The sequence below is a fragment of the Trichomonas vaginalis genome, chromosome V (assembly GCF_026262505.1).
Source record: "Trichomonas vaginalis G3 chromosome V, whole genome shotgun sequence".
Taxonomy (NCBI): domain Eukaryota; phylum Parabasalia; order Trichomonadida; family Trichomonadidae; genus Trichomonas; species Trichomonas vaginalis.
Genome location: NC_067207.1, coordinates 15993754 through 16006121, shown reverse-complemented (window position 1 = coordinate 16006121; position 12368 = coordinate 15993754). Strand labels below are relative to the sequence as shown.

The window sequence follows — 12368 nt, the reverse complement described above, 5'->3', positions numbered from 1 at the left end:
TTATGTATAAATTCTAAGATTAGTAGACAGGTTAAGTCGTATGACATTCATAAATTGTTTAAAATTCGTTTTAAATATTGAGCATTTCAATTCCAATGAATAAAGGAAGTATTAGTAGCCAACAACATTCATATTATAATTTACTATATAAAGTGATATTGTGTCATTCATATGTTACATCTATAACCTATTTTTTAATAGATTATTAAAGATTTTTATCAAACAGTAGATATTCACAACGCTATTATAGTGGATTCAATTATATATAGTACATAGGTCAATAAAAATGTATCATGCATATCATTCTTCTTATATTTTTTTTGGAATAAAAATTTTGACTTTTTGAATGAAATCTTTAGTATGGTTAACAAAGCATCGATGTTATAAAGCGATATCTCTATATTGTGTTGAATATTTTTAAATTTTATTATCATTCAAATCTTGATTCGTATATAATGCAATAAATGTTGGAAAAGTAGGGTATACAATTCTCATTTTTTTTTAAAAAAAATGATATCAGTATAAAAACTATACTGCATCAATACATCATTAAACTTTTAGTCCAACAAATAACGTATAAATTCACTCAAGCATCTACATTCACAACATCATATTCAATATCATTAAGAATGGGTTCAGTATCTTGGTTTGCAAATGTTGCTGGCTGGCTGTTTGCAATATTTGCGGAGAAATATGATCTTATTGAAATTATATTTCCTTTTTCTAATAGGAATATAATAAATCCAATAACTGCGAAATATAATAAAGCAAAGAGAGCTATGGAAAATGGAGGTCTTGTGAATTTATTGCAATTGCATTTGAATAATGAATCATCGACTGTATTATTATGAGAATTGAATATAAATGATGTGAGTCCGCATTTATTTGAAATATTCTCATTAATACCAATGGTTTCGAAAGCTATTCCTAGATCATTTGTTATATGATCGTGTATCTGAACAACAAAAGGTAAGCCAGTATAATAATATTCTAGCTGTATTGGCTTTTCACTAAGTGGGGTATAGATGTTATGAGTTGGCAGTATAGTTTTGGAGAATTTTATACCAGAAGAATTAAATGTGAGAGGAGAGAAAAGACATGCTTGTTTCGCATATATCTGCATATTCATATTATTGGAGTAGTTAAGAAAGTAAGATTCTGCGTTACACGTACCTTTTTCTAGATTCCATCCTTTAATAATTTCGAGTTCGTCCCCATAATTAATGATACTTATATTTACATCAGAAAATGCGTAATAATTGTTGGCTTGTGGATTTATATCTGTTGATGTTGTGCGATTTTTGATATTATATTTTGTTTGATTCAGGTTTGAATTGGATAAAATATAAAATTTACTGTTATATGAACTAATTTCGACGGTTTCATGTGGAGGTATTTTGATAATTTGGAATGAGTTTAGAGATAAAGATAAAATTGTATTCATCTAAAGTAAAATGACCAATTATTCAACATTATTACTCTTATATACACAATTATTTTGGTTGAATATAAAACAGGTAAAATTATAATAAAAATACAAACAATTTATTTAAATTTTGAGATTAATAGATTTCTTTTCAATATCACTTAAATTAACACTCAAGAATTCAATGTCTGCTGGTTTCCCTGAAACAAAAGTGATTAACTCATCTTTGATTCGTTGTTGCTTTCTAAGTTTATCAGATAAAGAATACTGTTCAGTTTTGAGGTTTTCCAAGTCATTAATATAATTATCTTCCTTTGCTTGGAATTGCTTTTCCAAAGCAATGATTTGTTCTCTGCATTTCTTTACTTGTTCCATGGTCTTCTCTTTATTTTGGGTTAAAATTGAAACTTCCTGCGAATGAATCTTTCGCAATTCTCCTATTTCATTGACATGCTTTTCTATAGACTTCCTTCTTTCGATTTCAACAAGATGATTCACTAAATAGTGAACCGCTTCTTGTAAATCATCACCTGAGTATCCATTTCCTTTGCATTCATTCAAAACAGTATTAATTGATTTTACAGAATTCTCTAATTTTCTGATCAAATTGTGACAGTCTTCGATTATTTGAGCAGAGAAAGAAGGAGAGAAAGGATAAGTTAATGTAATATTAGGATCAGATTTGAGGATTCTTATAACCTCGGTCAAAAGAGAGTTTGAATTGTTAAAACTCTCCAGTATTTTTCTAGAAGAACTGATTGGATCTCCGCCGCCAATTGCGTTTACAAACTGAGAAATTTTCTGCTCATATTCGATAATTTTGTTCTTCATCTGCAAAACCTTTTTAGGTAAGTCGCCTTCAAAAGAAGGAGGAATCAATGCTTCGCTTGTTTGAATTGTTCTCTCTTTTTCATCAATTTTGTTTTTGAGGTCGATCAAAATTCCTTCAATTTTTCTATCGTCGTCAACTGAAGAAATTGCGCTGCACATTTTCTTTAGTCTTTCCATGGATTGTTCTATTTCAATTAGTTCGGAACATCTCTCCAAAATGTTTTCACTATTAATTATTGAAGAAATTGACCTCAAAAGAGCTTTTTGATCAGTATTCTCCTTCAAAAGACGGCTTAGTTCGGCAGGAAGTTCATCAAAGGAATATGAATCGAGAAGAGATTGAATATTTGTTTCTCTATCTTCGAAATTCGATGAAATCTGTTTCAACTTCGAAATTAGATTCGGCAATTCATGAATTGATCTCGCATTGGCAACATTCAAAGCTTTATCATTAAGCTCCTCAAATTCGGTTAATTTGTCTTTCATTATTTGGACTTTGATCGGAAGAGAATCGACTGAAGTTATTTCAGGCAAAATTTTTTTGATTTTTGCAACAATGTTGGCAAAATGATCACTATCATTCAAAATGTTCTGAATCTTCAAAGGAATTTCGTTGTTTGATGTATTTGATTCACATTTTATCAAAGATTTAATGTTATCTAGGAGTTTGAGTGTTGATTCCATTTTCTCTTTATTTTCTATAAATAGAATTGGAATCTCAGATAAACTCTTGATTTCGACTACTTTTCCAAGTTCCTCCAGAACTCTGTTCACTTCATTCTGGCACTTTTCTGCTGATAATTTGAGGTTTTGGATTTCTTCTTTCATACGATTGTTATCAGCTAGAATTTGTTTGTTTTCATTCATGAAATCATTCAAATCAGCTGATGACTTTTCGTTTTTAGCCTTTTCTGTTTCATTTCCTTTTACGAGTTCTTCATTTTGCTTTGATAAATCATTCTTTTCTTTTGTAAGTTTATCAATTTGTTCTTGTAGATCAGAAATCTTCTTATTTAGTTCTGATTTCTCATTTGCAAGCTTTTCAACTTCATTTTTCATTGAAGTATTCTCGGATTTAACCTTTTCTAATTCAGAAGATTGACTTTGATTTTCACTTTTGAGTTTCTTATTTTCTTCAGTTAAACTTTCTTTTTCTTTCTCCAAACTTTCATTTTCGGATTTAAGTTTGTTTAATGAAGCAGAAATTTCCTTGATTTGATTCTCAAATATTTCCGATTTGTTACCCAAATTCGTTTTGTCGTTTTTGAGATTCGAATTCATGTTCTTCAAATTGTCATTTTCTGTGATTTTGTTTTGCAAATCTTTCTGTAAATTATCGTTCAAAAGTGACAATTTTTTGTTTTCATTTTGCAAAATCTGGGATTTTTCGTCATACTCTATTATTTCTTTCTTCATTTTCTCATTTTCTGTCCTAAGATTTTCATTTTCTTCGGACACTTTTTGCTCATTTTTAGCGATTAATTCATTTCTTACTTTCAGAGATGAATTTTCTTTTATCAGATTATCAAGTTGTTGTTTTTGTTCATTTATCTTTGCAAATTGTTTGGAATTTTCACTTTTAACGACTTCTAATTCGGAAGCTTTTTGTTCATTATCATCAAACAAATCATTAAATTTGGTTTGCAAATCATCAAAGTTCTTTTGCAAAATATCAGTTTCAGATTTCAATTTCTCGAATGAATTCTTGAGATTTTCATTCTGTTTAGCCAAATTTTTGTTTTCTTTTGTTAATTGTTTCAAATCATTTTGGAGTTCTGCGTTTTGTTTCGAAACCTTCTCAATGTAAAGAGATTTCTCGTTATCTTCTTTTGCAAAACTCTCATTCATTATTTGGCTTTCGTTGAAATTCTCCTTCATTTCATCATTTTCTTCTTGTAATTTATTGATCTTCTCTCTTATTTCTTCGTTTTCTTTTTGCAAGTTTGATTTTTCTTCTTCAACTTTTTGCAATTTTTCATCATTTTCTGCTTTATTTTTCTCCATTTTATTCTTCATTTCTGATAACATTTGATCGAACTTAGACTTGATTTCAACAGAATCTTGTTTCTGCTTTTCAATAGTTTTCTCTAAATTCTCTATTTCATTTTGCAATGAATCATTTTGATTCTGCAAAGTTGTTTTTTCCAACAAAATTTGTGCAATTTCTTTCTTGCTTTCCATATTTTCTTGAGTCAAATTTCCTATCTTTTGTTTAAGATTTTCATTTCCTTTTGTTAATAAATCAAAGTTATTTATCAAATGCTCATGTTCAATTTTCAGATTTGATAATTCGTTTTCTTGTGCTTGTTTTTCTTCATTTGATTTTTGAGTCATAGTAGCTAAGTCTTCTTTCAGTTTGATGATTTCTCCTTGTAATTTACTCTTACTTTCAGTGATATTTTCCTTCAAAAAGTCATTTTTAGCTTTGAGTTTTGTCACTTTTTGTATCAAATTTTCTATTTCTTTTTGATTTTGTTTTTGAGTTTCTTCTAATGTTTCTTTTTCTTTTAACAAGTTTTTATTAGCTGCTTTCTGATCATTGGTTTCTTGAATGAGTTGATCAAGTTTCTCTTTGATATCACTCTTCTCTTTGAAAACATTTTCATAAGAATTTTGATTTTCTTCCAAGTTTTGTTTGATTTTTTCGAGTTCAATAGATAATTCTTTGTTTTTAGTTGTAATTTCATTGTTGGTTTGTTTCAATGAAAGATTCTCTGATTTAAGAGCTTCATTTTCCTTTGTCAACTTGTCAGAGTTTGCCAAAGCTGAAGAATTTTCTATTTTCATGTTTCCAAACAAATTTTCCAATTCTTCATTTCGGTTTTGTAAAGTGTCAATTTTCTCTTTATCGTTTTTCATTTCTTCCTCCAAATCTTTCAATTTCCTTTGTAATAAATCATTTTGATAATTGCTTTGCTTGAGATTGGAATTCACATTGTTAAATTGACTTTCTTTTTGATCATTTTCAGCCTTATATTTCTCCAAAAGATCAGAATAAGATTTTTGAAGTTCATCAAAGTTCTTTTGCAAATCATTAAGATCATTTTCAAGTTTCTCTTTTTGATTTTGGTTTTCTTTGGAACTCTCCATTTCTTCTTTTTGTTTTTGCTTGATATCATTTGATTCATTAACCAAATCATTATTTTCTTTTTGTAAATCATTTAATTTCTGTTTGAGATTTTCATTTTCTGACAAAATCTGCTTAATTTTATCTTCATTTAGCTTCAAATTATTATTTTCTGTTTCTAAGTCTTCTTTAGCCTTTTCTAATGTTTCATTGACTTCTTTTTGATTCTTTAGTTTCTCAGCTAAATCTTCTTTTTCTTTTGTAACTTTTTGCAATGAGAAAACATTAAGTTTATTTTCTTTTTCCAATACTTTGATTTTGGTTTCAAAGTTTTGGTTCTCAGATCTGAGAGTTTCATTTTCTTGTTCATATTCTTTGATGATTTCATCCTGTTTCGAATCATTTTCTTCTTTTTCTTGTGTCAAGTTTTGTAAATTATTTTGGATTTTAGCCATTTCATCATTGATTTGTTTGTTTAGCTTTTCTAATTCATTTATTTTCATCAATGACTTTGTGTTTATCTCCTTTTGGTTTTGATTTTCTTCTTTCAACTTGTCATTATCTGCTTTTGTTAATTGACTTTGATTCTTCATTTCTTCATTTTCTTTTCTCAGGAATTCATTTTGTGTTTTGATTTCTCGAAGTTCATTTGATATGTTATCAATATCTTCACTGAAAGTTGTATTTAATTCTTCTTTCTTATTCCTCAAATCATCATTTTGTTGTTTCAGATTTGTAACTAAATCGTTCAAAAATTGGACTTCTTTGTTAAGACTTTCATTCTTTGCTTTAATTTGTCTAAACTCAGCAGCATTTTGTTGAACTTCTTTTTCTGACTCAGAAATTTGAGATGACATTTTATCAAATTTATTTTTGACATCTGATAATTCTTGATCCAAATTTGCAACTTTCTGTTTCAACTCGAAGTTTTCATTTGCCAAAGCTTTGTTGTTTTGTGTTAACTTTGCATTTTCTTTAGCAGTATTATCTTTCTTTGATTTGTTATGATTTTCTATTTCTTTCAATCTTCCGACCAATCTTTCATTGTTTAGTTTTTCAGTGTTTAAATCATTTTCCATTTCAATTTGCTTTTCTTTGAGAGAGTTGTTTTCATTGATTTTGTCTTGCATTAAATTCTTAATTTGTTCATTTTCTTTAAAAAGAAGTTCATTCTTGTCTTTGAGCTTCTTGTTTTCATTTGTTACATTTTGCAACAAATTTTGATTATCATTAATTTTTTCATTTTGTTTTTGTAAGTCTTCTGTTAACTTCTTTATTTCATTTTCTAATTGTGAATTCTCATTATCAAGTTTAGAGTTCTCATCTTGTAGAAGCTTAATGTTAGAATTTAACATGGAAATATCTTTTGTCAAACCGTCAATTTTAGATTTGTCACTTTTTGCGTTATTTATTAAATTCATTTTTTCCTCTTCATGCTTTTTAGTGTTATCTACTAATTTTTGTTTATTAGATTCATTTTCATCTTTGATCTGTTTCATCTCCATTTCAATACGATTATTTTCTTTGGAGATTTTCTCGTAATTTGATGAAATTTTTCTGTTTTCATTTTGTAATTCAAGAATTTCTTTTTGTAAATCATCATTTTCATCCTCGAGATCTTTGATTCTTGATGACTTCTCATCTAAATCATTTTCCATTTCATTTTGTTTCCTTTGAAGAAGCTCGTTTTGATAAGTCATCTGTTTAAGTGATGAATTTGCAGCAATCAAATCTTTGGCGGTTTGTTCTGTCACTTTTTGAGATTTATCGTCATTTTCCAAAATTTGATTTTGAAGGGTAGAAACAGCGTTTTCTAATTCATTGATTCTTTCATTTTGAGAACTAATCTTTTGTGATAACTCTGTGTTTTCTTTTTCAACAATTTGATTTCTACTTTGTAAGTTTTTGTTTTCTTTTTCTTTGTTTTGAAGATTCGAATTTTCTTCTGTCAATTTTTCATTTTTAGTTCGGAGATCTTTAATTTGAAGATCTTTGTCTTCTATTATCTTATTCATGTTGTCATTTTGATTTTTACTTTCTTTCTCCAAGTCAAAAATCTTGTTTTCCATTGACATTTTTTCAGTTTTAACATCATAAAACTCTTTCTCCAAATTTTCCATCTTCTGTTTGAGATCTTCGAGTTCTTTTTCTTTTCTTTGTAGTGTTAAACTAGTACTCTGTAATTCATCTTGGCACATCTTATTTAGGTTATTAAGATCATTCAATTTTTGTGAAATTGCCAAATTTTCTTCTGTCACTTTTTGATGATTTTCATTCAATAATTTATTTTGATTTTGAAGATTTTCATTTTGAAGTTCTAATGATGATTTTTCTTTAGCTAATTTATCTGATACAATCTTATTATCCCATTCGATTTTATTTAATTTGTTCTGCAAATCCAAATTATTTTGAATATTTTCTTTAATTTCTTTTTCAAGATTTTGTTGATTTTGTTTTAATAATTCATTTTCTAGCTGTATTTGTTTCATTTCATTCATTGTTTTTGCATTCTCGTTCTTGGCATCTTTCATTTGACTCTTTAATGTCATATTCTCTTGTATCAAATCATTGGCTTTGTCACTTTTAATCGTAGTATTTTCAAGTTCATCATTTCTTTCTGTCACTTTTTGTAAACTAACCTTTAATTCATCATTTTCTTTTTGGAGATTATCAAGTTTAGTTTTGAGTTTGTTTATCTGGTTTTCATTTGTTGAATTAAGTTCTTTCAATGAAAGTAATTCGGAATTTTTGTCTTCTAAAATGTTTTGAAGTGAATCATTTTGTTTTAATTGTTCCTGCGTCTTCAATGTTGTTTGTTTCTGTGCAGTTTGCGAGTTCTTGAGACTTTGGTCGAGTTCTGAGATCTTGTTCTTGAGTTTGGAGTTTTCATCCAATAATTCTTTGATTTTTTGCTTCACAGTGCCTGCTTCGCCTTTGATTCCTTTGATTTGCTGGTCCTTGTCATTGAATCCGTTAATCAAATCATCAATTTGCTTTTGAGATTCTAATAATTTTCTGGATAATTCGGCATTTTTCTCTCTATAGCTTTGATTTTCATCCAGAATCTCTTGGAACTTTTGGGTATTATCAGTGATCTGCTTTGTTGCTGTTTCTTTGTATTCTTTAAGAGATTGATTTGCATCTTGAACTTTTTTAACGGTGTCTTCTTTGATATTGTTTTCTTTACTGAGATAGTCTATCTTACTGTTCAAAGTTTCCTTCTCATTCTCATGAATCTTTGCGGTTGCTTCTAATTTTGCAATTTTTGCTTGTAATTTCGAATTATTATCTTGGAACTGTGAAATTCTGTCTTTAAGTAGCTTGATTGAGTCTTTTTGTTTGCCATTTTTGGCATTTAATGTATCAATTAAAGATTCTAATTGATTAATTTTTTGATTTTGTTCAAGAAGTGGTGCTTTCATGCGCTCGTACATAGTACTGATCTTCTTTTGCTTTGCATCGATTGTATCTTTGGCATTTTCAAGTTCTTTCTGAAGATTTGAAATTTTCGTATTTAAATCATTTATTTGCGGTTTATACTTATTTTCATCTTTAACACGATCTAATTCGTTTTGGTGCAATGCCTGCTTAAGTTTCAGCTTATCGTCCTTGAATTTCTTGAGTTTTTCTTGATTTCGAGTATTTTCATCTTTTAATTGGCTCATAGTAAGTGTAAGTGTCTTGATTTCTTCTGCTAATGGGCTATCTCTGTTTTCTGTTTGAGAATATGCGGTTGTAAATTTTTGATTTTCTGTATATAAAGCATTTCGTAATTTTAAGATCTCAATATCCTTTGCTTCAAGTTGAGCATCTTTTACTGCAAGTTCTTGATTCAGTTTTATAGTATCATTATCATTTTCTAAAATATTCTGACTTTCTGTATGGATATCTTTCACTGATTCTTCTAATAGCTTATTTTGTTCTTCGAGCATCTTATTATTGTCTTGAAGTGATCGAATTTCATCCTTGAGTTTTAAAATTTCTTCTTGAAATCTTTTCTCTTTTTCAAGAGAAGTGGCTCTCATCTCTTTCATTGAATCTTTTAACTGTTGTTCAGTAGATTCATGTTGAGTAATTTGAGTTTGTAACTCAGGAATATGAATTTCAGCTAATTCGCGTAGTTTTCTGATCACTTTTCTTGTTTTCTTATCGCATGCCCTTTTTAATGCTGTTGCAACAATTCTTGCTGTATGGATATCGGATTGCATTTGAGATACATAACTAAAAATCAATTGTTTGAGTATTTTGCAGTCATCTTTAAGAGATTTAGCACCAGAGCCTGCAGAAAATGACATTGCAATTTGCGGTATAGAGTTTTTTTGTAATTCTGAAATTTGTGCTTTTAACATTTTTATGCAGCCACGTTGCTGAGCTTCCTTTTCGGCATGAATAGAAGTTGCATCAAGTAATTTTTCTCCTAATTCTGTAATTTTTGAAGCATCTGCTTGTTTTAATTGAGATTTCAATTCTGCTATTTCATCTTGTAGAGATAAAATGTATTTTTCACGTTCATCGTACAAATACTGAAATACTAGTTCACAAACTCTATCTGGTATATAAAAAGAAGATGTAGTATCTCTAAACATTTGATTAACGTATTGATCGGATGAAATTGCAGAGAGTATAGTCTCCAGTGATTGTAAAAAGGAAGTCTTTCTTTGATTAAATTCTACAACAAGTGACCGGTTTGATCCAGAATCACTTGTTTGAGACTTCGGAAACATCAAAATAAAATTTCTAAAAGATATCAAAATGAGTTACTGCAAATAAGAAACGAAAATAAGACCATTTTTAAGTATTGATGAATTTCAGATGGATTCTTTCAATAGCCTATATTCATTAAGGATATTATTAAAATTTGAATGCTTCTATGGTTTTTGTCATTGATTTAATGAATAATTTGATAATGACAAAGATCCCAACTACAATTCAATTTTAGAATGATGTTTCAATAGATAATTCCTTATTTGGATATTGAGGAACTTGTCAATAGAAACTTATACAGTAGAAATATTAGTAATAACATTGATTGCTCGAATGTATCAATAAAATTTACAAGGGATATCAGCAAGTGTCTTTCTGATCCACTAAAATTTCCAATGGTTCATTATATTTATTCGGCCTATGCTTTAATACATATCATACACTCAATTTCTATAATATCGATTTAAAATTTTATAAGAGAAAGCAATTTTTTATAAAATAAAACTAGCAAATGATTTAGAGAATATTTTGTACCATTTCCTTTAGTTCATATAGTCGAAAATTGGCAAACCCAAATTTTAGCTAAAAGTGACAGGGAAAAAAACGTTTAGTATTAAAAAAAAAGACCGATGAGAGCTTCGTTCGAAATATAGAGGGAACTGAGAATGCGCAACCATTCTCAGGGAATATTGGATGCTATTCCCGTTCCCTCTGTATGGAAAATTGATGTTTTCAAAGGGAATTAAAATAATATCAAATTTATGCTAATTTACTTCAAAATACAAAAGTATTTGACAGCTAAAATTAGTTACTTTAGCAAGCCTATCAATACCCTTTTACGATTATTGTTACTTTTTCGAAATAAAAGTAAAAACAAATTTATACTAATTTACTTCAAAATACAAAAGTATTTGACAGCTAAAATTAGTTACTTTAGCAAGCCTATCAATACCCTTTTACGATTATTGCTACTTTTTCGAAATAAAAGTAAAAACAAATTTATACTAATTTACTTCAAAATACAAAAGTATTTGACAGCTAAAATTAGTTACTTTAGCAAGCCTATCAATACCCTTTTACGATTATTGCTACTTTTTCGAAATAAAATAAATTTATTATCAAAAACCTTTTTTTTCTTAGTAAAAATAAACGAAATTTTTTACCTTATGAACTTTTGATGGAAATATGCAAATTTAAAATAATAAAGAAAGCCGCGAGCGAAGCGATCGGCTTAGTTCGAAGATTTTGATTCAAATCTTTGCTGATCTGTAATTCGCGGAAGCCGCGAGCGAATCGAGCGGCTTAGGTCTAAGATTTTGATTCAAATCTTTGCTTATATTCCTTAAATTCTTTATGAAACTCGCAACAGTTCCATAAAAAATTTTAAATTCTCAACTGTCGAAATTACCGATCGGTAATCACACCCTTCACAGCTGTGTCACTTTTTACAGGTGTGTCACTTTTAGCTAAAATTCCCCCTACTCGAAAACTTAGAAAATTGAGAGGAATTTTTATTTTCGAATTTTTTTTGGAAAGTTAAAATTGTGATTAAAAATCGATTTCCGGGAGAACTAAGCATCTCATCATATATTTAAATCGATAAAATTATTAAATAATAGTTGAATAGTACAACTACATGAAATTGTGGCTGAATATACAGAAAAAATGAACATATTTGACATTTTTGAAAATTCATATAGTTAGATGGTGACAGACCCATAAACTATACTTTAGCTAAGAATGGTATATGATTTCAACAACACATGATTAAAATCGTAAAATTTTTTAGATTTCAAACAGATATATGGTAATCTAATGGAACAGAGTCAGCAAATAGCATGTAAAATATGTTACAATTAACTTTTTATTATATTCAATAGTAAATATCGAATGATATCCAGCTTTATGGTTAAATATTTTCTTATCGAGCTTCTCTTGAACTGTTGTATTAAGGGTGTAAATTTTTGATGCTAGGAACTTTGGAATCTTCTTTGCTGCAGCATTTTTCTTGAGAGTTCTTGCAATTTCGAATAGATCTGCGCATTGTATGAAATGGAGGCTTTAAAATATCTTGAAAACAGAATAGGACTGCTTTTCCAAAGGAATGCTTACTTGTAAATCAGAGAGTTTCAAAATTGAGTACAAGATTATCATCATAACTTTCGATTTTGCTGCGTAAAAGGAAGACAAGGTATTAACAAATCATTTACTGTTGTTCATCAAAAGAAGAAAACTTTGATAACAACTAATGATGATAAAATCAAGCAATCTTTTAATATTTTAAATTGATAAGACATTCAAAATATTTGAATGGTTTAAAATATTTTCTTTTAATTTCTA

The 12368-nt window shown here is 28.5% G+C and overlaps 1 protein-coding gene across 1 annotated transcript, besides 4 other annotated features; it reads right to left on the bottom strand.

Moving 5' to 3' along the window:
• Window positions 1–1549: 1549 nt before the first annotated feature.
• On the bottom strand, window positions 1550–10048 carry TVAGG3_0345230 (A-type inclusion protein-related family; the record flags this gene model as incomplete). Its single annotated transcript, XM_001316856.1, has 1 exon — window positions 1550–10048. One exon carries the CDS (start codon window positions 10046–10048, stop codon window positions 1550–1552), a length of 8499 nt encoding a protein of 2832 aa, XP_001316891.1.
• Window positions 10049–10592: 544 nt separating this feature from the next.
• Window positions 10593–10622: a terminal%2Cinverted (terminal inverted repeat of MuDR-3_TvMULE3 transposon ID:TVAGG3_0345220).
• Window positions 10593–11512: a mobile genetic element.
• Window positions 11483–11512: a terminal%2Cinverted (terminal inverted repeat of MuDR-3_TvMULE3 transposon ID:TVAGG3_0345220).
• Window position 11513: 1 nt separating this feature from the next.
• Window positions 11514–12368: part of a mobile genetic element that runs on past the window's edge.